Source organism: Pantherophis guttatus, chromosome 2 (genome assembly GCF_059756535.1).
Source record: "Pantherophis guttatus breed Tessera chromosome 2, ASM5975653v1, whole genome shotgun sequence".
Lineage (NCBI taxonomy): Eukaryota > Metazoa > Chordata > Lepidosauria > Squamata > Colubridae > Pantherophis > Pantherophis guttatus.
The window spans coordinates 53,372,592-53,398,767 of record NC_142064.1 but is presented as its reverse complement, the minus strand read 5'-3'; the positions used below and the strand labels follow the sequence as shown (position 1 = coordinate 53,398,767).

The following is a 26,176-nucleotide window of genomic DNA, read 5'->3' as shown; positions in this document are numbered from 1 at the left end:
ATCTAGAAACAGAAACTCAGCACATGGCACCTGGGAAGATTACATCAGCCAGCAAGGCTAACTAAGACCCCCGCCCCTGCCCCCTGGGAGTCTGACAACCAATCAGGATATTCTTTCGGGGCCCCAGGAAGTTCAAAGCCAGAGAGGGCATAAAACCCAGGGACTCGCAGCATCTCGGGCCCCTTTTCTGTTCAGGGACTCAAACCATGTGATTCTGTCCACCGTTAAACCATCTTTCCAGCAGTCTCCATGTTTCCAGTGCCTTTTTCCCCACTTGGAGCTGAACCCAGAAGGATATTTCTTCCTACATGGTTATGCAAGGCACTTCAGTAAATCCCATTGACTTCGGGAACAATCCTCCTCTCTTTAAGCCAGTGTTTCTCAATTTGCTGGCTGTGAGATTCTGTGACTTGAAATCCGCCTACCTTTCAATTGCCAAGGTTGAGAACTTAGAACAACTTTACTGACACTTTAAATGTACATTAATCGGCATACATTAAAATGAAATTTCGTTGCATATAGTCTCTCAAAGGCTCCCCACCTCCAATATACACTATATAAATATGACAAATAAATACAAAATTATGCATATATTATGTGGGGGAACGCCACTTTAAGCCTTCCTTTGCATCAGAACTACATGCCCACATCTAATGCATAAAAGTGAAAGGTACTCACTTCTCTAAAAGAGGCTTTTAAAAAATGTTTCTCCTGGAGAACCGTCTTTGCGGAGGCCATCGGCCCAGTCCTAGACTCGCTTCTCTTTTTTCCCTGCATCCGCGAACCACAATCAGACTTCTGAGTGGGGAGTCCGTGGTGGGAGAAAAAAGACATTTTCCTTTTTTCGCATCTGTATTTTAAAGATCTTAAGCTCTGGCAGAATCCTAAAAGGAGGAAAGATGTTGGGGAACAGGGGGTTGGATTTACTGAAGGCCGGGGCCATTAAAAAGGATAGAAACATCTGTTCCGTCCCGAATCCTCCGGCAGGAGCAAACTCACCAAACTACTTCAAGACGCTTCAGATACATCTTTAAAAAAAAAAAAAAAAAAAACCAGTAGGGGGAGTATTGCCATGGTTTCATTATATCCAATCTCCTTTCGTTTGATATTTTGAGAGCCTGCTCTATGACTTTGGCAATCTACTCATATGCTTAAAAAGTCAGAAAATGTAAGAAGCAGGATGATAACAATATATTTATTCTTTGCTTTCAGTGGGCAAAGCTCAATCAAATAGCAGGCTCGAACTGCTTCCATAGCAGTTGGGTGAAAATAACTATTCAGCAATTTTAACCAAATTCACAGAGGTAAGAATGGGCGGCACAAACCCTCAAGATTTTGAGAGAGAGATGGAGCACATAAACATCATTTTTAGAAGAGAACCAAGCTCATCCATAGTAGCATAGTGTACAGCAGTGGCCATAATGTTTTGTTATTCACCAGTGAGAGAAACCTATTACATATAAAGAAATACCATCTTTGATGTTCCCAGACTCAAGCCTTAAAAATTGTTTCGTAAGACCCATGTATAACACTTGACTTCATAATTACTTTTCTTTCTGTCTTTACCTTGATTGCTATGCTAAGCTTGAAATCAGGAGATCAGGGGTTCTAGTTCTGCCTTTGACACAAAATCAACTGAGCCAATTACTCATCCTCAGCCCCAAGAAGGAGAAAATGGCAAACCACTTCCCAAAATCTTGCCAAGGGACTACTCCATGCAGTCGTGAAGAATCATCACAGACTGACAGGTAATACACACAATGTATTGACCTAAGCCATTTACGAATGTTGGTTAGCATTTTCTGTTTAACACAATGAATCTGTTTTCAAGAATAATTGTTAATATAAATTCTAACAAAATAGTTTTATCAACATTCAGAAAGTTTTGAGCAGCTCATATGCAAAGAGTTTTACTTCAGTTATAATTGCTTTCTTATCACAATAGGTGACACTACCTATCTAATTTTGATTTTTTTTAAACTAAGCAGGATCATATGGAAGACTATGGTTATTGGCTGGACTAAATAGTAAAAGAACAAGTACTGATAGAAAGCAGTAGCAAATCTCTGTCATCTTGTTGCAAAAGAAATCTAGATGGACTAATCCATACAGACATCTTTAGTTGAGCTTAAGTCAAGAAACTATTTTTAATTGCTTATTTGCAGTAAAAAGGCCTATGAAAAATAAAGGAATTATATTGGCCAGAAATTATAGGCTTCCAAAAGCCCAGACCACACATCATTCTTTCATTAAGGGATCAGGTGCCTTCTTTTGCTAACAGCAAAAAGGCAATTTTGGAAGCTTTTAGAAGTATATACGTTCACTCTCAGAACTTCTAGCAATTAGCATGCAGTATTTGCTGAGAATCTGGGGAGATGGATCATACATCTGAAGAATACCAAGATGGAGAAATCTGATTCAAAGTATAACTTTTTATAATTTCCAGCAGTTTAGAACATATTTTTGGAGTTTCTGTGGCAATAATATTTCCTGCAATGCGTGACAAGTTGCTAATTTAGTACAGATGCATTAGAATAACTTGCAGTTTCTTATTGTTTGCTTCAAAAATAGTAAAGTCGTAGATTTGTCAGACCTATGCAGTTGACCATCTGTCATCAACATGAGTTAAAAAAAACTAATTAAAAAAAACCTTCTGCCTGGATGTGTTGGCAAGCAAGAAGTATTGTGCAATGACATAGTTCAAAACAATTTGGCAAATGCAAACATTTTGAGAAGCACTTCACTTTCCTTTTTCTTAAGAATGATCTGTTCTGTTTAGCTGTAAGTACTGAGCTTTGTACTTGTAGTGCATAATAAATGAATTTTTAAAATAACTAGCACCTAAGGTACAAGTCTAACATACTGGTTTCTCTTGTTAGACTGGTCCTAGGGAACACACAAACACACACACACACACAAACACAGCAACTTGACTGCTTGTAATTAAATTATAAAGAATTCAAGAAAGGAAGAATGCATAATGTTAATGCCTTCTATTAATACCATGTGCTTTTCTTGAGTGAATTAATCTGTAGAATTGTCAGTGTTCCATATATTCTAGGAAACAGAAATATACATATAAATATCTCTCACTATAGCGAAAGTTATATGCAGTGTTGCAACTTTTTGACTATTAAAAAGTATGATCAACAGATTAACATGGGTAACCTCTCAGGGATAAGAGTTAACCATAGTCCCTTGCTTGCTCTGTTGGGCAGGAGGTTTCTGTACTTTAATATGTAACTGATGAAGATGTTTAACAAAAATGTGAAATGAAGGTACACGGCTAAAAGTAGAGCAATGGCTATCCTTTACTCTGAAGTGATTATCACTTACCTTTTTAAAAAATGAATGCAAAGAATTGAACTTCACACACTATTCTAATGACTGGAGGAGGAGGGAGTAACAAGAACCACAAATTAAAAATCAATCTACTTTAAAGACAAGACACTATCAATCAATCCATGAAGAAACAGAATCAGAATAGAGCTGGAAGGGACCTTGAAGGCAGGGGTGAAATCCAGCAAGTTCTGACAGGTTCTGGAGAACTGGTAGCGGAAATTTTGAGTAGTTTGGAGAACTGGCAAATAGCACCTCTGGCTCGCCCCAGAGTGGGGTGGGAATGGTAATTTTGCAGAATTCTTCCCCTGGAGTGGGCTGGGAATGGAGATTTTGTAGTATCCTTCTCCTGCCATGCCCACCAAGCCACACCACACCCACCAAGCCACGTCCACAGAACCTAAGTAAAAAAAAATTCAGACAAGAGATTGTCGTTTCTTTTTTAAAATCTCGTGATGAAGCACCCACAACTTCTGAAGGCAAGCTGTTCCACTGGTTAATTGCCCTTACTGTCCTTAATTCCAGGTTGCTTCTCTCCTTAGTTTCCATCCATTGTTTCTTGTCCTGTCCATTGGTGCTTTAGAAAATAAACTGACCCCCTCCTTTGTGGCAGCCTCTCAAAATACTGGAATACTGCTACGATGTCTCCCCTAGTCCTTCTTTTCTCTAGACTAGCCAAACCCAAATCATGCAACCATTCTTCATATGTTTTAGTCTCCAGGTCTTTTATCATTTTAGTTGCTCTTCTTTGTACTTTTTCCAAAGGCTCAACGTATTTTTTGTCATGTGGTGGCCAAAACTGGATGCAGTATTCCAGGTGCAGTCTTACTAAGGCTTTATAAAGCGGTACTAATACTAATACAACCAAGGATTGTATTAGTTTTTTTGGCTGCTGCTGCACACTGCTGGCTCATGTTTAAGTGATCATCCCTTAGGACTCCAAAGTCCCTCTCACAGTTATTGTTATTGAGCCAGGTTTTGCCTAATCTGTACTGAAAAAATACACTGAAAAAAGTGTTCAATAAGAGAGTGTGCTGCTGGGTCAATACAAGGTCCTTATTTAGATTTTCTGTGGAAATGCCATACCTTTAACGAAGGAAAAGTGAAGAAATCATGCTAGAATGAATGTTTTTAATACAGGATAATCACACTAAGATCAACTGAATTTGAATACACTCAATTAGTTTATTCAGGGCAATAGCATCTGGTAATAAAGAGAAGCATAGAGATCCTGGTTTTAAATTTATGGCTCTAAAATGTAGTAATTACTGTAGTTAAAGTGTAAGTAAAATAAAAATGTCTTGTGCTATTTTGAAGATTAGCAAAGGCATTATTGTGAATGGTGCATGAAACGTACAACTTTCAAACGTACAATTGTGCACAAAATATTTTAACTCAAAACAGTTTGCATGCATCTAATTGTGGTAGAAGCCTTTATATAGTGTATAATATTGCACTGAAATGTTCTCCTGATAAATAACTGTACCATAACCATGGTACATTGATGGGGAAGGAAATGAAATGAAGAATTAGAGCAATGTTTCTCAACCTCAGCAATTTTAAAACAGTGAACTGCAGCTGCCAGAATTGGGAGTTGGCTGGGGAATTCTGGGGACGTCCACCCCTCTTAAAATTGCTGAGAAGAAAAAGTGAATTAGAGGGAAATGATATCAAATTCATATAAACAAAGAGAACAGTAGAAGAGTGATGATGTATATTAAGTCCTGGCATTTTTTAAGCCCATCTGAGGTAATGTGATTGACATGATCCTATTTCATCCCGTTAAAGGTTACGGACACTAACGTTTTAGTAGCATGTACATTGTTATATTATTACCAGTTATATTTTGCTTAAATATCAAAATACGTTTGTGAGATAAAATGCACAAACCTACAAAAAACTGACCAGATAGAGTCCTGACAGATAGATTCCTGCCATTTTGAGGCAAAAAAACCCCCCCAAACCTAACCCAGTTCTTTTTTATTAAAGAGGGAAATGTAGAACTTGCTTTGAAAGGGATTAAAAAAAGAGAATTACCTATCCCAGACATGCATAGTGCCACTCTATCCATTTCAGTTCTTGGCCCATCTAAAAAGTTATTTATTAAATATGGGCCTTAAAATAATATATACTCCCAAAAGTTAAAGCAGCTACACTTCAGTAACATCTGAATTTCTAGATTATTTTTACTTGGAGATTTCTTTGCTTGGAACTATAGCCATCTCAGTTAATGTAACAGATTGTTATCTAACAATGCTAAAAGCACATAACTTGCAGAAAGAAAGGAGGAGGAAGGGAAAATGTCATAGCAGAAGAGGAATAATTTACAGTAATCAACAGAAAATTGTAAAGCCAAGTTAAAAATTGATCTGGATGTTATTAAATTGCCAATGTTTGCAATGACAGAGAAAATCATGCATAAAACTTAAGAGCCTTGGTAGTACAGTGCTCTAAAGCACCCTGTTATTAAGACCAGCTGCCTGCAATTACTGCAGGTTCGAATCTCGCCAGGCTCAAGGTTGACTCAGCCTTCCATCCTTTCTAAGGTAGGTAAATTGAGGACCCAGTTGTGGGGGCAATAAGCTGACTTTGTATAAATATACAAAAGGATGAAGGCTATTGCTTAGCGCATTGTAAGCCGCCCTGAGTCTCCGGAGAAGGGCGGCATATAAATTAAATTTAAAAAAAAAAATAAATAAAAAAAAAGAGAGTGCAAATGTTTGTTTACTCAGAAAATATAAAAAACATATGACAAAGAAAAAGTAAAAAAAATCAACCACTTGCTTGAAGTGTAAAGCATTATATGTTCAGCATTTTTTCAACAGTACAAAGATTAAACAAATTTATTCAAGCTGCTGCAATATATTTTTCAATATTTGCTATATATTCAACCTACATGACATATACATTGATTTCTGAATAAAACAAAAATACACAAATATTACAAATTTGGTTCACAGACTTGTAGTTTTTACATCCAGACTACTACCCACATCTTTCTCTAAGAATCACTACATTCTCTAACCTTGTCCTAAAAATGTACATACAGGTAATCCTCAATTTACAATTATTTGTTTAGCAACCATTGGGAATTACAGTAGCACTGAAAAAAATGACTTAAAACTGGTTTTCACACATCAACCATCACAGCATCCCCATGGTCAGGTGATCTAAATTCGGGCCCTTGGCTACCAGCATGTATTTACAATAGTTGCAGTGGCCTGGGGTCATGTGATTGTCATTTGTGACATTTCCAGCCAGCATCAAAAAAGCAAATCACGAAGCTAGATTTGCTTAACAACTGTGGCAAAGAAGTTCACAAAATTGGGTATGACTCACTCAACTGCCTTGCTTTAGAATGGAAATTGTGGTCCCAATTGAGGTTGTAAATTAAGGATTATCTGTACATGTAGAAGACACACATATTCCAGTTTCATCTTTCTTGAACAATTGCATCTGAAATGACATTTTTCTACAAAATATAACTGGAAACTATTATATTTTTAACTATATATGACATGGTGCTATTAAGCATGTTTAGGATGTAGAGAATGTCTGTAAATTTTCAGTGATTGTCAAATACATACACATTGATAAATAATACAAAATTATTCCAGAACAGATAAAGAAATCAAACCATAAAGCTGATTAAAGAAAGGTTCACGTAAAAAAAGCCCAGTGTTATTGCCCTGGAAGTATAGATTAAGTTCAGGGCTTTTCAGAAGCACATTATGTGAAATGCAATCCCTTCTGGGAAGCTTACTACAAGAATAGCTAGAGGACAGCAACTTAAAGACTCTATTATAATATGGGATAGAACAGTGATGGAAATAGCAATTCACGCCACTTAAATTATTTTCTAGTGGAAGCCCTGAACATTTAAAAAAAGATGAAGATCTAGACCTCAAAGAATCACTTAAATTTTTCAATAGTATAATTATGGCAATGTAACTTAAACATTTAAATGAATTTAAAAAAAGGTTTTGTTAAATCTGTTCAATCTTAACTTCATTCAACATAGGTAGCACAGCTCTCTGCAAGTATGCATAGATAGAATCTGTAAATTGTGAATTATTAAAATTCTTATACTTTTAGAATATGACATTTCATTATCCCTGCCTATTTCATTAAGTCCTATTTATTCTGAGTAGTCTTATTTTATGGCTTTATAAATCCATATTTTAAAGCATAGTATTATCAAAAAAATTGAAACAGCAAAAAGGTAATTCCAAATAAATAAATAAATCTGCTGAAGAATTTTCAATTGATATTAAATTCTTCTTTGCCACCAATACTATGAAGCCTTTCTTCATTCTTTCATTGGCTCCCTAAGACTACCAACAATACTTAGCCTTTGATTATATGAGCAATTGATAATGATACTACTAAATATTGCCTTCATCTAGCATTTTGTTGACACCATCGCAAAGCCTCTGGAGGTGAGTCTTGTAAGATCCAAATGGATTGTATAAGACAGCCAAAAATTCACAGTCCGAGAAATGATCAAACACATGGTTGACACGTCCATGAGATTTTGCAGTCAGATGACGGTGAATTATTTGATGAAGTAGATCTCTACAATCATTCAACAGTTTTGATAAAAAATTCCTGTCAAAGGTATAGTCCACTTGATAGAAGCTCACCACAGTTTTAGCCAATTGGTGAACCTTCTTTTTGAACTTCTCCATAAGTACAGTCTCTTCCTGATTAAACTGGTTATTCCGGTGGAGGACTGCTAATTTGATAACAGTCTTAATGAGATTTTTAATTATCTTCTCAGCTTCCTTCTTGTTTTGTATGTATTCCTTTGTCACTCGGTAGAGTTCATCCAAAACATCACTGCTGGTATCATCTATCAGAGCAGTTGCTATTGATTTGGAAGCCATTTTGCATAGAATTTTCTTTTGGGCCTGAATGGCCAAACTTTTGGAATTAAAGACATCTGTTGCCACTAGAAGAAAGCAAACAAATACAAATCAGAAATTTCAGTCATTTCCATGTGAGTTACAATTGAAGCATTTTAAGAATGCTACAAGGAATAAAAGCAAAGTAACTATTTTAAAGTATTTTTATAATATACGTATATTTAAACAGTTTGATTCCCCCCCATATAACAGCTAAAATATATTGATTACAAGGAGCTATAGGACTATGAGTATTGCTTTATTTAATGCATATGTAAACAAAGATTATCACAGGAATATAAATTAACTAAGTTCTATATATCTGTTTTACAAAACAAATATTTATTGAGATGCATTAAGACTTAACACTATCATCTAAGGCTCCCTCTGAAAGACTCCTAAAGATCAAATCCTGGAACTTGGAATATGTCTATAAAGTCCTAATACTACTCATCACAAAACTATGCACAGACTAAACAATTTATTTTAATGCTCAATGATTTCCCCAAGTTTATATACCAGTGGAAGTGTTACAATCTATTGTAAATATACATAAGATAGAAATATATTCACGTGTCCTAAATCGGGGATCCCCAACCACTGGGCCATGGACTGGTAGTGATCCGAGGCCTGTTAGGGACTAGTGTCTACAGATGGAGGTAAGTGGCAGGTGAGCAAAACTCTGCATATGTGCAATCTAGATTCTGCGCTCCCCCCTCCCAGTCTATAGAAAAATTGTCCCACAAAACCGATCCCTGATTTCAAAAATATTTGGGATTGCTGCCCTAAATCACAGGTTTTCAAAGATAGCTAGTTCCTATAAAGAATATCAGTTTTATGATTAATCAAATGATTAACAGGCATTTATGTTCCCATTTAATTCAAATGTTTCATCCATATGATTAAAATTAGTTATTCTAAAATATCTGACATTTTTCAAAAGGCAATTCTCGCATTTTAAATTATTGCTTTTTCTTCACATACTCTATGTATACATACATAACTTACTTAAAATACTTCTGTACTTTTCACTATTTTGAAATTTTTTCCCCACTATAATACAATTCTTATAAAATTACCTTCAAATGATTGGTACTCTAGTTGAGGAACCAACTAGGAAATCCACTTTGGGTGGCAACAGCTACATATTACTCTCCTTTACACTATATGCCTGAGCATTTCACTGAAGCTCAATATTATATTTTAGTTGGTCTTTCTAAATCTCTGCAGCATGTTGATATAACATTTTCACTTCCTTGAAGAAAACAGCCAAAGGAAGTACCTCTACTGAATAAAATACTGCAGATATAAAGCAACAGTTGAAAAAAAATAACAGCTTGGCACTGACACATCAGATTTAACTAATTATTTTTATAAGTTTTCTTGAATTAATAAAATATTTCTGTTTTCACATTTGTTTTTAATCCTCCATTTTTGTTTTAATGGATTTATTTCACTGTAATTTTTTATTTATGAATGGCACATTAGGTAGAGGTACAAACTAATATATTATACAATGTATAGCAAATATTTAGAGGTCTGGTGGCAAACACTTATTGGTATATCAACAGCTCTGCAAACCAGAATCAGGCATTAAATTAAACTGATAGTAATTACCGAAAGCCAAAGATTCAGCGCACCAAGTTTAATACTTTAATTTTGCTGGAAAGCCTCAGGGGTTTGAATATGCAGCAGGTCCTTGCAGCAGGCAATGATTATTGTCCTGCTTATGTTAATGCACAGTAGGATTTATTGCTTTTAATTCTGAGATGTAGTTACATTTTCATTTTACTTTTATATTATTTATAAGCCATTTAAAGGCTTGTTGGAATTGCAGTAATCAACAGATAATTTTAAAAAGTTTAAATGCCATAAGCAGTTTTAAAAAAAAGTTTTACCAAAAGTTTAGTGGTTTTGTTACACAATTTTACTGGCCTGATCTCAGAGCTGTAAAAGATGCAATCCACAACCCACAATTGCCTAACTCCACACAGAGAGCAACTGCATTGTCAATAGCTGTATTTTTTTAGGTTTCCCCCTTTTTGCTACTCTATACTTCTCCTCCTCAAACTATGGATATATCTATACTCCCTCTTTCAACACGATGAAGTATTCCAAGAAATGCATACTGAAGCTATCAAGTTTGTCTTTGAAATAATGATTTTCCTTTTTTACTGGAACAGCCTGAAATGTCTGATCTTTTCAGGACTGGCAGCAGCTCTCCAATTACTTCATAGAGAAAAGCTGATGATTCAAAGCAAGAAGTGTGAATTTAGGTTTGTATTATAAGAATAAGTATTTGACATGTCATTTATCTGAACAGTTTCAACCTCTCAAGATAATTCATCTGGATTATGCCTGCTGCTTGTAAGTCAGTCTCCCCCACACCAAAAAAATCAAACATTTATCCCAAAAATGTTCATAGTTTTATAAGAATTGGAACACTTATAATTATTTGCAACTTTTTGGTACTGTGAAGAACTAATTCAGGGTTGTCAAACTCGCGTCGTCACAGCAGCGTCACGTGACGTAGCGGGACTTTCCCCCCTTTGCTAAATCGGGGGGGCGGGGGTGGGGGCGGAGCCAGCATGTGACGCATCTGGCCTGTGGGCCGCGAATTTGACACCCCTGAATTAATTCATTCTTATTTCACCTAACTGCTTCCATTTACTTTACCACAAGCAATTCAGCAAGCAACTGTTAAGAAGATTAAGCTAAATGTTTTATCCAGCTGCAAGCAGATACACTGAGTGGGAGCTTCAGACTTTGCATATGACTTACTGTTTCTCAAACTTTAATACTAATATTGCTTCAGAATACATATGGGAAAAAATGGGAATGCATAGGCAGAACTTTATAGAAATAAATCTTCATTCAGGAAAAGAAGTGAGAACAGGAAGGAGAATACAGACAAATCAAGATTTGCTGTTTGATTCTTTTCTTCTGGCAACTCTGTTGAAGTCTTACCTTTATTTCTCCACTTGAAAACCAAAGGAGATTGTGAAAGAAAATTGTGACAGAGTATGGAGTAAAACTAACTGGAGAAGAAGAACTAAAGAAGGAAGTTCTATTATAGAAACTGATCATTATTGTTATTTTTTTCAAAGACCATTTTATGGGTATTACCAAAGCCAAACAGTGTCCACAATAAACTATCAACAGTTTTGGAAGAACCCACAATGGTATTACCGGTACCAAATGATGCTATTGGCAAATTATGATGCTAAGGGCACATACAACTTAAAACAGTTCATGGATGCAGACAAAATAAAAGATAACAAGAAAGGCAAATAGAACATGTTGAAAGAGGACATAGCTCTTTGACCATGTAGAACCTTTCTTCAAGTTATTTTTGTACCTACTTGTCAAAAGTCCAATGGGCTAAAGATGTATCATATTTTTAAATACGTAGCTGCTACAGCAGATGTTATATAAATTTACTTCTCAAATACTTTTTCTGAACATATACAACAGATGAACAAATAATGCAATTCTGAATGCATTTATTTAACTGTAGGATACACAGCTTGTCCTATTATATGACATAAGATGTTCTAAAAAATTAGTAGTCTTATATAATCTGGGCCTAATGGTAACAAGTCAACTGGAATTTGTTATTAAGGTGAATATTTATGACCCACTGAGAAAGAACTTACTATATCTGGATATCTAGTTTATACAGAATTTCATTTTTACCACTTGGCTGTTTATTTGCAAGATTTTACAAACATTACAATTATTGCTGCTGACAATAAATCACAAGATGGTAGCTATAAATGTGCTTGTTACTCTGAAACACACTAATTCTGCTAAGTGAAGGGAGACATGGACTATTAATAAAATGAATACATCAGAAAACATTAGTTACAATTAGTTTCCAATCTAGTAGCAAGGCTGGCCCTGTTAATAGAATTACATATTTATGTAATATATAATTCTATTACATATTACATAAATATGTAATCTTTTAAAACTTATATACAGGTAGTCCTCAACTTATGACCACAATTGAGCCCAAAATTTCTGTTGCTAAGTGAGACATTTGTTAAGAGAGTTTTGCCCCACTTTACGACCTTCCGAGTCACGTTGTTAAGTGAATCACTGCAGATCTTAAGTTAGTAAACACATTTTAAATTGAACTGGCTTCCCCATTGATTCTGCTTGTCACAAGGTTGCAAAAGGTGATCAAATGACACACACACCCCCGACATTGCAACGGTCATAAATATGAATCAGTTGCCAGGCGTCTGAATTTTGATCACGTGATCATGGGGATGCTGCAATGATGGTAAGTGTGAAAAACAGTCATAAGTCACTTTTTTCAGTGCCATTGTAACGTCAAACAGTCACTAAATAAACTGTTGTAAGTCAAGGACAACCTGTATATCGTCATTTATTTGCGGTTTTAATGTCTGGCAGACTCTGTGTAACTCACATGCAAGGTGTAGGGGTTCTAATCTGTTCTGGGGGTACAGTATGTATATTCTAGTTGAAACAAGTGTAGTATAAAGAAAAGAATGGCATTCCTACTGCACAAGGAATCTGAACAATCAGTTATTCAAAACAGTGGTGAAACTATTTCCTTCCTGTTTACCTTCCTGAAAGAAGTTCTTTTAAAACATGATCTGTAAATACACTAAAACTACATTAACCTGTCAGAGGGAGGAGACATATTGGTTGGTTTGTGTTTGTGTGGGTGTATGTGTTGGTAAAACTAAAAGAAAAATAAGGAAAAAGTCATAAAGTGAACAGTAATAATTTGAATAAACTAAACTAGTAATCAGAATTGATTCTGCAAGCCACAATTACATTCAATAATAACTGCACTTTCTCAAATTTCTGATATCAAGGCAAACTGTATTCTGAATAAAATTAAAACACACACATTCTTCATTTATGTTTTTGAAAAGAATATAAACTCAGACATAATGATTACTCCAAAATCTGTCAACCTCTACTGAATTTAAGACTCCCTGATTCCAATGCAATATTTTGACTACTACATCAATTGGCTTTCCTTAGACTCAGTAGACTAGACTTACTTCATCTTTTTAAACATATTGTTCTCATTATGTTATATCCTGCTGTCCTTTCCAAGTGTTAAAGTTAAGTAGACATGTGGTGGTTTTCAGGCCAGAGTTGACAAATACAGAAAATCGTAATATAGTAATCACTTAGATTCAAGGCCAAGCACTAAGTATATGTTAATGGAAAGAACAGTAGGAAAAGGTTAAGGGTTTGAGCTACAATAGCTGTAAGAAGCATTGGCACATTCACACTAGTGGAGACAATAAGATTTTTTGTAAGGTTTCACTTTTGTCTGTTCTTATTTAGATGAATCGCACCTAAACTGTCATTTAAGTTTCCTTATATAATTAAATATTCTAACACACGTTTCTAAAGGCTTGTGGCCTCCAATGAATGAAATTGGGCCACAAATCCTTTAAACATGACCACTGTAACCGTAACTATACAATGCTAAGTAAGTAAGAGGATAATTCTTACACATCACAATCAATTAATTTGATATCAGTCCAAAACTGAAACAAGAGGCAGGGGGGAAAATGTTTCTTTTACTCAAAATAGAGTAGTTTCTAGTGCAGTGATGGCTAACATTTTTGGCACACCACCTAAAGTGCGCACACGAATGTGTGCGAACGCATACCCACAATGCAATGCACACACGACCCCCCATGCGCCCCACCCTCACACATGCACAGACTTCCCTGTGTGCGCCCCATGCATGCACATACATCTTCCGCATTCACCCCACCCCCGCACATGCACGGCAGAGACCCAAAAACCAGCTGGCTGGAGGGAGGTGCACGCTCTTGCACGGTGGAGCTGAGTTGGGGTAACGGCTCGAGTGTCTCAGAGAGGGCTCTGCGTACCACCTGTGGCATGCGTGCCATAGGTTCGCCATCATGGTTCTAGTGTATTACATTGTCCAGGAGAAAGAAAGGGGTATAAGAATTTGAACCATGATTTTATTGTAGTCAATCCATGTTCTAGCTACTAGTCTCATACTTTCAAGATCTTTCACATATGCCTCCTCTTTTGATTTCTCTCCCTTGGCACCAAAACTGCATGTGAATTAGTATGAACTTTGATTTCATACGGATAGGCATCATTTAGTGACTGCCTCATTTAGCAACTGTTTCCAGTTACAACAGTGATGAAAAGTAATTTTATGATTAATCCTCATATTTATGACCTTTGCTGGTCTGTAAAGCAAAGAAGTGCTAAAGTAAGATTGTAAGTACAGTCACAGTTACACTTACAAACTGCTTTGCTTAATATCCAAGTTATTGGTTTTAAATTGTGGTCACTAAACAAGGACATCCTATGTATTATTTTTTCAGCTGAATGTTGGAACAACACTCAGCCTTGTTTTCCAAAAATATGAACTGGAGCTTCATCTTTTTTACAGCTAAGCAACAAGATATAGTAGTTTATTGCAGAGTTTTGTTCTTGAAATGCTTCTTTATAACATGCAGCCTTCAAGAACTATTTTTATGACATACAGACTTCAAGGACTATCAGATAAACATGTAACATAAAAATGATAACTTGTGACAGATATTTTATTAAGACTCTAAAGTTGGGGCTCAAGCATCCTGCAGAATACTGGTTTATGAAGAATACCAGTAGTGTTTTATTCACTTTTAGTTAACATTTATTTAGAAGACAGTGGCCCAATATAAGATGATAATTCAAATCATTTTTATTCAGTTAGTGAGTCCAAGCCTTGCCCCGATTTTTGCGGTTTATAAACATGACTTATTTTTGTAGATTATTAACTAATTTTAAGTGAAAGGTTTAAGGCTGGAAATACTGTAATGAGAAGAGCACAAGGCATTGGTACTTATCCACACATTCATAAACCATCAGCTAATGCTGAGAACGAACATTGTCTTACCTGAATGTTCCTTTTCGGAATACTGCGACTGCAGTCCATAGCTGGGTTTCTTCATCATCAGTTCCTTTTGACTGGGTGATCTTTAAGAATATCTCTCTCTTCGACCTGTGGCCACGCCCCCTGCTCCCATAATGCACCAGTCTTTGAACGAAGGCGCAACCACGAAGATAGTCCAAGAAGGCCAACGGGCCGGCAACAACAACAAGATCAGACCTGCTCAGAGACCAGCAGTCCATTAATATAAAGAAGACAAAAAAACAAGGGAGGGGATGGACTGCAGTCGCAGTACTCCGAAAAGGAACATTCAGGTAAGACAATGTTCGTTTTCCAGAGTACTGCTCCTGCAGTCCATAGCTGGGATATACCCAAGCTCAGAAAAAAACAAGGGTGGGAAACTAAAGGCCCCTGGAGTCCTGCGTTACTAGAACACTCTGCAGGACACGACGGCCAAAGGAAGCCTCAGCCGAGGCAAATGAATCCACCCTATAGTGTCTGATAAAAGGTGTCACCGAGGACCAGGTGGCAGCCCGGCAGATGTCAGAAACAGATGCCTGAGTGGCCCAGGCAGCTGACGTTGCCGCACTACGAGTAGAGTGAGGCAAAATCCCAGCTGGAACCTGCCTGGCCTGGCGTTCATAAGCCGTAGAGATGCACGCCTTGATCCACCTGCCCACCATCGATGGAGATATTTTCTGGCCCAAGGATCTTGGATGGAAAGAAATCAAAAGGGCCTCAGTTTTCCGGAACGACTCAGTTCTGCGAATATAACGCCGGAGGGCCCTGCGCACATCCAGAGTGTGCCAATCCCTCTCGCGTTGGTGTTTGGGCGACGGACAGAAATCCGGAAGAATCAATTCCTGAGCGCGATGAAAATATGAATTCACCTTCGGCAAAAAAGCTGGGTCCAGGCGAAGGACAACAGTATTAGGGTGGAAAATACACAAGTCGTTCCGGATTGACAGAGCTGACAGTTCGGATATCCGTCTGGCCGATGTGATCGCTAAGAGGAAGGTGACCTTATAGGACAAGTACTTGAGAGACACAGAGCCCAACGGTTCGAAAGGGGGGCCCATAAGCGCCTGAAGGACCAGGGAAAGGTCCCAAGTTGGATACCGACGAACTGGAGGTGGACGTAAGTTCACAGCCCCATGTAAGAATTCTCTGAGTTGGGGGTGCTGAGACAGAGACGAGTAAGGTGGACAGCGAACGACAGTGGACAAGGCAGCAGTCTGACGACGAAAGGTAGACGGCGACAAGCCCTTGTCCAGGCCAGATTGTAAGAAGCAGAGGATGTCAACGACCTGAGCCGAAGTAGGGTCCACCAAATTATCCGCACACCAGGCGCAGAAAGCCCGCCACAAGGCCTCGTATATGCGTGATGTCGAAGGTCTGCGAGACGCCTGTATAGTGGTTATGACAGAGTCGGGTAGACGGTCCTTGCGCAGGATGACCCGCTCAAACGCCAAACGGCCAATTGGAGCCATTCTGGATCTGGGTGGAACACTGCTCCTTGGCCTAGCGAGAGACGGGTCGGTGGAATCTCCCACGGGGGAAGTACGGACAGAGCCACCAGGTCGGCATACCACCGCCGACGAGGCCAATTGGGAGCCACCAGCAGAAGTTCCGCACGTTCCTCCAACAACTTTCGAATGACTTGAGGAATCAACGGAAGTGGAGGAAAGGCGTACAGGAGGCCGCGAGGCCAGCGGCACCGTAGAGCATTGTGGTCCTCCGCCATCTGAGATGGGTAATGCGTCACAAACCTGGGCAGTTGGGCGTTCGCCGGACTGGCGAATAAGTCCACCACAGGCCGGCCGAAGATGGTGACCGCCTCCTGGAAAATCTCGGGATCCAGTTGCCACTCTGACTGATCTATGAGTTGTCTGCTGAGCCAGTCTGCTCTGACATTGTCCACGCCGGAGATGTGATCGGCCTTCAGAGACAGAACGTGACCCTCGGCCCAAGAAAACAGCTTCTCTGCTTCCAGCATCAGATCCCTCGACCTCGTGCCCCCTTCCTTGTTTATATGGGCCTTGGCGGAGATATTGTCCGTGAGGACGAGAACGTGCTGGCCCTGCAACAGGGGCTGAAAGTGACAGAGAGCTAGGCGAATCGCTCTCAACTCCAAGATGTTGATGCTCAACGTCTGTTCTGAAGATGACCAGCGGCCCTGCACCATCTGATCGTTGAGATGGGCTCCCCAGCCAAGGAGACTGGCATCCGAGGTCAATGTCAGCCGGTCCGGGAGCAGGAAATGTGAGCTGAGAAGAAGGTTGGGACCCGTCCACCAGTTGAGGGACATGGAAATTTGAGGGGGAAGAGAGACCTTGTGGAGAGAATCGCTGCGACCCGTGCTTTGAAAGGGTAGCAGGAACCACTGCAACGGCCTCGTGTGTCTGCGTGCCCATGGGACTATCGAGAAGCACGAGACCATTTTCCCTAATAACTGGGATAGCTGTAGCAGAGGAACAGTCTGCTTGGAATGAATGAGCCGAATCAGATTGCGAATGCTTTCCGCCCTGTCTGGGGATAGTGATACCTGGCCCCGAACGGAGTCGATTACCGCCCCCAAGTGTTGGAGAACAGTGGTCGGGTACAGATGGCTCTTTGGGAAATTGATCGAAAACCCGTGGTCCTGAAAAGAGCCTATGACATGGGCCAAGTCCTGAGATGCTTGGCTTCTGGAGGAGGACAGGACCAGAACGTCGTCCAGATAGCACAAGACTCTCACAGGGAACATTCGGAGAGCAGCTGCCACCACCGCCACCAGTTTTGTGAAAGTCCTTGGAGCAGAGGACAATCCGAAGGGCATTGCACAGTATTGATAATGGTCCTCCCCAAGTTGGAAACGTAGGTACTGGCGATGGGCCGGGAGGACCGGAACGTGCAGATACGCCTCCCTGAGATCGACAGACTGGAGGAAATCGCCCCGTCGCACTCCAGCGAGGATGGATCCCAGGGAGTGCATCTTGAACCTGCGGTAGCGGACCGACAGATTCAGCTGCTTCAAGTTCAAAATGGCTCTCCAGCCCCCGGAATGTTTGGGGACCAAAAAGAGAGTTGAGTAGAAGCCCTTGCCCCGTTGATCCAGTGGAACAGGTTCTACTGCTCGGATAAGGAGTAGGTGGAGGACCTCCTTCCGCAAGAGAGCCGCCTTGTCGGGGGACAGGTGGGTCGGACAGCAGGCGTAGCGAACCGGAGGGTGTCCCAGAAATTCGATGGCAAGGCCCTGAGATACCGTCCGAAGAATCCAGGCATCCTTGGTTGAGCGTTCCCATTGGTGGCTGAAAAGTTGAAGCCGCCCGCCAATGGGGTCCTGGAGACTGTAGTCATTTGCCTCGACGGGACTGGCGGAAGCCGGCTCCACGGTAGGGGCGTCTGGAATTACTGGCTCTGGACCTGTCCCTAAAACGCTGTCTGTCCGAATATCGGTCGGCCCCAGGAAAGACACTGCGCTGTGAGTAGGGGCCCCCGGACCCCGACGAGGCCCGAAAGGGCTGACGCTGAGAATAGGGTGCGTAGCGCCTCTCCGGTCTGCGGTACGAAGACGTGGGCATCACTTTTCTTTTATCCTTGTCCTCGACCAAGACAGGATCCAGGGCAGGACCAAAGAGGTTCGGGGCCTTGAAAGGGGCCGCCGCCAACTTCCACTTTGCTTTGGCATCAGCTCTCCAATTTCGGAGCCAAAACAATCTGCGAGATGTAACAGATGAGGCCAAGGCCCTCGAGGCAAACTTCACGGAGTTTAACGAGGCATCCGCCGAATATTCGGTTGCAGCCACAATTTTATTTATATCTTGAAGAAGACGTGTGTCTTCCGGCGGTAATTTCTCTTGAAGTTGCCTCAACCAAAGTAATGTAGCTCTATTAAAGAACGACGTAGCGGTCGCCGTCCTAATTGTCCAAGCAAGAGATTGATGCTCCTTACGAAAGGAGAGTTCAGTCTTTCTGTCCTCTGATTTAAGAACGTCCAAAGCGTCCGAAGACAAGAGCGAAGAAGAGGAAAGGCTTGCAATCGGAGGGTCAACCACAGGCAAGGATAACAAGGAGTCCAATTCTGGAGCCCCACAATATAGCTTTTTGTCTAGGCTGGTAGGACCCATCAGAGAGCCCGGTTGAGACCAGGGGGACTGTAGAACATCAGCAAAAAGTTGAGGGCAAGGGATAAAATCCTTCCCCGGCTTGGATGACGAAAACAAGGCCTCATGAGGCGCTGAAGAAGTAGAAGGTTCAGCAGACGGGACACCCATATTAGTGATCTCTTTAGCTTTATGCAGCAGTGATTTGAACAGCGAGGGCTGAAACAAACCAGAAAAGGCAGGGGTGTCCGGAGCCAGGCCCTCATCCTCCGAGAATTCCAATTCCTCAGGAAGCACCTCCTCCTGCTCAGAGTCCTCAGAGGAGATGTGAGCCATCCGGGATGGAGACTTGGAATGACCAGGAGCAGCCGAGGGAGAAGTATAGGACGGAGGTGGAAGAGGTTGCTGAAGGACAGACTGTTGAAGACCGGCGGCCAAAATGGAGGAAAGAGCGTTGGACAACGCTGCCTGGAGGTCCACTTGGGGAGTCAGCATCTGCCCGTCTGGACCCCGAAGTCCGGCAGCGGTAGGGGTAAACGTCGCCTCAGCCCGACGCGAAGATTGGGCAAGAGGTCCAGCAAGTCCCACAGCCGAAACATCTGGCAAGGACATAGAGGTTCTTTTGGATAGGCCGCAAGACGTCCCAGGCGAGACCTGAGAAGCGGAGACGTCACGATCCGGGACGAGCGCTGTATCCAGGTCAGGAGCAGCTTCAGGGGCCAAAGATGAGTGACCTTGAGGGGGTAGCTGCTGGCTGGATGCGAAAACGGAAGCAGAGGCCAGCCTGGCCCTATCATATTGCCTCTCAAGTGCCCTATGCCGGCGCAGCGCGTCTTTCTCAGCCGCTGATGAGAGTCTATGCTGGTGAGACTCAGTAGAAGCGGAAGCAGACCGTCCTTGTGACTTTGATTTGTGCTTGGACGGGGCCCTGGGTGGACTGGGCTCCCGCTCTGAGTCAGAGGACAAATAGGAATCCGCCATAACTGGGGGAAAACAGTATAACTGCAAAAGGACTTTGTATTTTTTTTTTTAAAGGAAAAGAACTATCCCCTCCGTTTTCTGTCCTTAAGCTTTTTTTTTTTTTTTTTATGTGTAACAACAATGAGAACTATATACAAAAGTCACAGGCCGCCTCGTATGAAGGAGGGGGCAGCAGACAACAATGAGGCGTGGTGGAGAGAAACTTAGGAGCCCAAAACTGACCGGGCTTATAACCAGGCAAGGTCAGCCTCTGATCCCAGCACACAGGGATAGCAGTGAGGCAATCAAGAGGCTAAGTGTGCTCAAAAAAACTCCCACAAGGGAGAAAAGAACATCCAGCACTTATAGCAATTGGAACGACTAGCCGGAGAATCGAGGCAAAATGGCCGACGCCACGAGGATGGACACAAAATGGCGCCCGCAGCGCTCCGACACGCAAGGGCCAGCAGCGTTGAAAACAGGGCGAGCTTGGAGTACAATTCGAATCTACCCAAGAGAGCGCCCTCAGTCCAGTCACACGCCCCAAGGGCGCCGCCCGAAGGTCGGCCGCCCAGCACTCTCACCGCCGGCCGCTCGGGACGTGCGAGGCTCCGCGATCTCCTGCCGATCAAAGGCGCCGTCAGTAGAAGAAAGGCAAGCCGGCTGAGCTAATTAGGCCACGCTCTAGCAGGTGAGGTCGCACGCACACATCAGAGCTTGCAGGGCAAACCTTGCAAGGCTCCGGAGCCGCCCCTACGAGAGCCGATGTCAGGGTCACAATTGAAAGGTGTGGGGGGTGCCTATGGCGATCCGCAACGCCTGCACTCACCCTGGCAGCTGTAATAGAGGGCAGGGGACCGCCCCGAAGGGTCGGAAACCCCCGCTGCGGTCTGACGGCCGTCAGATCCCTGGGAAGAAACGGACTGGAGCCCCAGCGCCGGTTTCTAATCCCTGCAGCTTTCTCCTCTATAGGCTCTCACCGAAGAAAATAACTAATAAAAATAAATAAAAAAACCTAACGCCAGAACACTAAGAAGAAAGGTTAATCACGAAGAGAGGAGAAAAACACACCAGTCTTCAGTGACTGAGTGAAAAGACTGGTACATTATGGGAGCAGGGGGCGTGGCCACAGGTCGAAGAGAGAGATATTCTTAAAGATCACCCAGTCAAAAGGAACTGATGATGAAGAAACCCAGCTATGGACTGCAGGAGCAGTACTCTGGAAAAGAAACAATAATTTGTGGTTGGTAAATACAACTGTGATTCCAGACAATTTACAAGATCATTTGTTCTCACTATTTCTTTTCTTTTATTTATTTATTTATTATTCGAATTTCTATACCGCCCTTCTCCTTTCGGACTCTAGGTGTAAGTAATCAGAATCTTTTTTGACTACCATTTCTTACCATTGTAAGAAATCAGAACCATTTAAATTACCATAACCATTGCTTAACGCATCTTTCAACTCTTCAACTATAGTCACAGTTATTCTTCACAATTAACTTCATTCATAGCTTTCAAACTAGTGAGTAAATCAATTTTCATATTGAATTCTCTGTCTAGTTTTATACTGTATATATACTTTTAATATGAGATTGAGAATATCACTTGCAAGATATTAAGTAATCAATTAAGCCAATATCTTAGTCACACCTCCAACATTTATATTTGCTTTACATTGCATTTGCTATAATCAAGCCTTATCATGGTACCTAAGAGTTAACCTGTATAGGTGTGCTAGTAGTTTTAGCTTATCTTGAATATAAGTAAGCAATGTTTATCAGGCCATGGGTCAAAAATAATATGTATTTTATACACTAGAAATATGTGATGTAACTTCCATCAAAACATAAGAAAGTTGTAGCTGTGCAAAATAGCCGGCATTGAATCCTTCTGCAGCAACAATAAAGCAACCTAGTCTGCTTTAATTTGAAGATTGGCCCACAATAGTAGAAAAAATTGAAATAAGTTTACTAACATCAACTCTTTGAGAAAAAGACTGGGACTGGCAAGAGATTTCTTTGTGCTGTCAGTTTGGATCACTACAAGCCAAATTTCAAGTCCGCTCTTGTGCTGGGCAGTTATGTGATGGCTGGACAGAATGATGTTTTTCAATGGCATTGAGTGGGTTCAGGAACAACAATTGTACCTAACCTTTGGATAGATGTGGAAGGACATCTCCCGATGGGCCGAGGTGTGTTTTTCAGCATGGAACTGAGAATAAATGGCCTCCAGGAGACAAATTGCTTCTTTTGTCATTCTTAAAACCCAGAAAAGGCCTCCAAATATCCATGTTGAGGCTAATTTCAGTTGATGAGGGTGGGGGGGAGGGTGAGGAGGAAAAGGAATCAACAAGAAGCATTATACCCTTATATTACATAAAGGTTTTGAAATATATCAATTCTATAACTGAACTAGAAAGATGAAGAAGCTACAAAGCTTACAAGGTAAGCTCAGACAATTGGATCGTTTTAGAGAGAAATGAAATCACCAAGTCAGAATAATACCAAGGACTGATACTACAACTCTATGTATGTTTCTCAGACTTAGATCCCACTTGATGGTTTGGCAAGATAGCTTGTTACCAATACTTTCCACAATCCAGGAATAGTGGAGGACAGTTCAAGCATAATCAACTTTCAAATTGATCGTCCACCAACAACTGTTGTTACTTTATCACAAAATATAGGATAACTAAAGCATTTCATGCTGCTGGAGTCATAAACTAAAGTAGGGCTGACCTAGCAGGCCAGATTAGGCCCAAGAACTGAAAGCTATAAATCCCGGATATATAACCGTTAGAAAGCATTTCTCAACTTTTCATTCTGTTGGCTATTTCAGCTATTCCAAATGGAAGGAAGTAGATGAGATAGTTATAGGCGTTCATTTCGACCAGTCCCAAATATGTCGTAAGCTAGTGTGTTTTGCACAAAGGAGAAGTGCAACCAAAGAGAGGAAAATATTTGTTCAAAATGAACTAGAAAACAAATGTCCTGATCAGGATATTTTCCATCTCTAAAAGACAAGAATTTGTGTTATAGTACATTATATGGTATTTCACTTAGGCTGTACGTTTGATCAATACAAAGGTTCTATTAATATTTCATCAACTAAAATGCAATGGAAAATAATGATAAAAACACATCTCTGGCAGAGCACTGTGGTTTAATTATAAAGATCCAGTATAATTGCTCCTTAGCTGTAGAATCAGCAGTGTGTTACTCAATGCTGTTTTTACTCATTAAAAGTTTAATATCTAAGTATAATTCTTCTGGAAGTTATACAAAAATGCATAAAATGTAACTTAATGATATTTACAGTTTTATCACTTCGGAAGATAGTTTATATGTATATTTAAAGTCCTCATCCCATATATTCCATGAGTTCTCCAGACTATGAAACAATTAAAATAAAAAACAGATGCATGTAACAGTCATACAGCTGAAATAGAATTAGGAGCAGCAGCCATTAACTAAATACTATCTAAACCCAACTGGTTTAGACAAAGAATAAAAGGTACAGAGTAATGGCTAATGGGATTGATGGTCTCCTTAGAAGTATACATCTACCAACCATCCACTGTTACTACCTATTCAAGTCAGTAATCCTATAGAGATTTACCTAGAAATAAATTTTCCTTAATCCAGTGAAATTTAAAGACAAATAAAATGCATTGAATGCTTTGTAATGGAAGGAATATAATTCTAAAGATATCCATGAGAAACATACAGAATATTACCATTAGATACATATATATCCAAAACCTTTTTGTGGTGTAAAGCGAGATTACGATTATGTCCCATCAAGTCAGTCTTAGTAACCACATAGTTTTTTCCATGAAGTGTAAAACAATACAGCAACTCAACTGGGAAATACCCTAGAAATTAATTTAGAGCTGAACTGGAATTTCAGAATTACTGCCTTTATTAAAATATCACAATCTAATGTTTCATATTTTTAAAAAAGCAAAATACAAATGTAACAAATTTAATTTTCATTGGAGTCAAAGCCACCACTAGTTTTTCTACCCTAGATAGATAGCCTACCCTGTGTTAATTTCAGCTGTTTTTCAAAAACAGAAACAATGAACTGTTTCTTATAGGTATTGATAGGACTATAATTCTTCTGAACACAGATAGCTGTGCTAATTTAGTTAACTGCATTTGCAGGTAAAGTTAGATTACTTTTAAGTTTTCTTCCTACTCCTTGTCTTGTTATGACATGCATGCTGCTTACTCATCTACTACACAAAAGTGAAATGAGCATGTTGGAATGCTAGATTCTAAAGCAGATACAGGAAAAGGGTTTAGCATAGTTATCTGGATTTAGATTCAGTTATTCCCTTCCCTGAACAGAAAGCACTAGCATATGGGAGCATTTGAATAAATTTGTTCCACCAGTTATACTAAATTTAGTAACTTTTGCGCAGCCAAATGGCTTGAATCAGAAAGAAACACACTTTTAACTCACATTAGATATATGTGGAAAATGTTACTATTGTGGGGATTGTCAGATTAGAAGAAAGCAGCTCTCTGCAATATTTTGAAGTTCTCTAGCTCACTATCAAACTGACAATCTGATTAGTGTGGTTTATACCAGCAGTTTATCTGGCTTTTTAGCAAAATCAGGAAATATGAGCTGTTTAAAATATGCCCACATTTTCAGAAGTATTTACCCTCTCTTTGGACTTAAGTAGGCTATTGCATTAAATTTTCAGGGAGGGGGGGAATCGTCTTCTCTCACCAGTCATTTCCCAACCCAACCCACATTTACACTGCTAAATATTCAGTTTTCTTGGAACGTTTCCAGCTCTTCCACATGCTCATCATACCATGGAAAGAAAGGAAGGCTATTTCCCTTTTGACAAACTTTGCCACAGACATACTGTTATTCAATTCAACATGCATCAACCAGTAAAACTGTTTCTCCAAAGCTCTTTCTTAAAATAACGATCTTTCAGTTCTCTGAATTACACAACTTCCTTTTAGAAAAGTCGGAGGGTGTTCAGACTAACATATATATTTTCCCTTTTCAAGCCATTGTTGCCTGTGAGTACAAAGCTTCTAAGTCATACACTTTGTGTATGCTTGTCATTCTACAAAGAACAAAACATCCTTGGTGTCAACGGCTTAGTTGCTGCATTTTCAGTGAAATGCTGATAGTTGTCTACGGATTCCTTTGCTTTCTTTCCCCTCCCTTAAAACAGTTCAGTATTACAGCAAATACAAACCTCTAGTCATCATCTCCCAGAAGCAGCCTCGGAAAGCAACCATTAAAAAAAAAAATCTCCTTGGGAGAAAAAATAAATAAAAAGCATACCTTCTTTGGAATCATCTGCTTCGGAACCCATGATATCAACCTAAATCTTTGAAGATTTAGATGACGTGCCTGTTTGAAAAGCAGCAAAATGAACTTCTCAAAAGAAGAAAAGGGGGCTGGGACTAAGAGAGGAAAAGTTTTGTGAAATCAACCAATGAGAGCTCAGCGGTGCTCCAAAGTCCCACCTCTTGGAGAATGCATCTGAGAACCGTCTGAAAAAGAGCACCTTCAGACACCCCTTTTATTTGCCAGAAATGGCTGCCTGTTCAGCTCAATGTGTGTGATGCAGTGTGAAACCACTGCAAGCCAAGCAGCAGAAAAAGAATATCCAGTTTTTAAGTATTGTTTTATGGACTGACAAGCAGTGTGAGTCCATATCACACAAACAATAGAAATTGGATTTGTTTCTTCCGTCTCTGCTGTAAAAATCAGCCCATATTTTTTTAAAAATCAACCCATAATTTTTGCTATAATTTTAGTACAATAAAGAGGGTTTTGTCCCCATCTTACTTGTCATACATTATTGCTTTGTGCTTTCATTTCTAGGCTATCACACTAAATCATGACTGATGATCAGCAGTCTATCCAAACACATACAAAAACATACTGGGAAAATTTGTTTGTTTTCACAGTTCACTCTATCAACACACTGATTT

The 26,176-nt window shown here is 40.0% G+C and overlaps 1 protein-coding gene across 3 annotated transcripts in view; it reads right to left on the bottom strand.

The window, feature by feature from the left end:
• Positions 1 to 6,045: 6,045 nt before the first annotated feature.
• Positions 6,046 to 26,176, bottom strand: part of TNFAIP8 (TNF alpha induced protein 8) — a 38,627-nt gene continuing 18,496 nt past the window's right edge. Inside the window, exons 1-2 of one of the 3 annotated variants that reach the window (XM_034432823.3) lie at positions 25,521 to 25,734; positions 6,046 to 8,290 (exon numbers count right to left, since the gene is read on the bottom strand). In XM_034432823.3, coding sequence (XP_034288714.1) covers positions 7,725 to 8,290; positions 25,521 to 25,551 — 597 coding nt within the window. In that variant the 5' untranslated portion in view covers positions 25,552 to 25,734 and the 3' untranslated portion in view covers positions 6,046 to 7,724. Of the gene's footprint in view, positions 8,291 to 25,431; positions 25,735 to 26,176 lie in introns of those variants that run through there. The other 2 variants (XM_034432822.3, XM_034432824.3) reach the window with 2 other exon arrangements.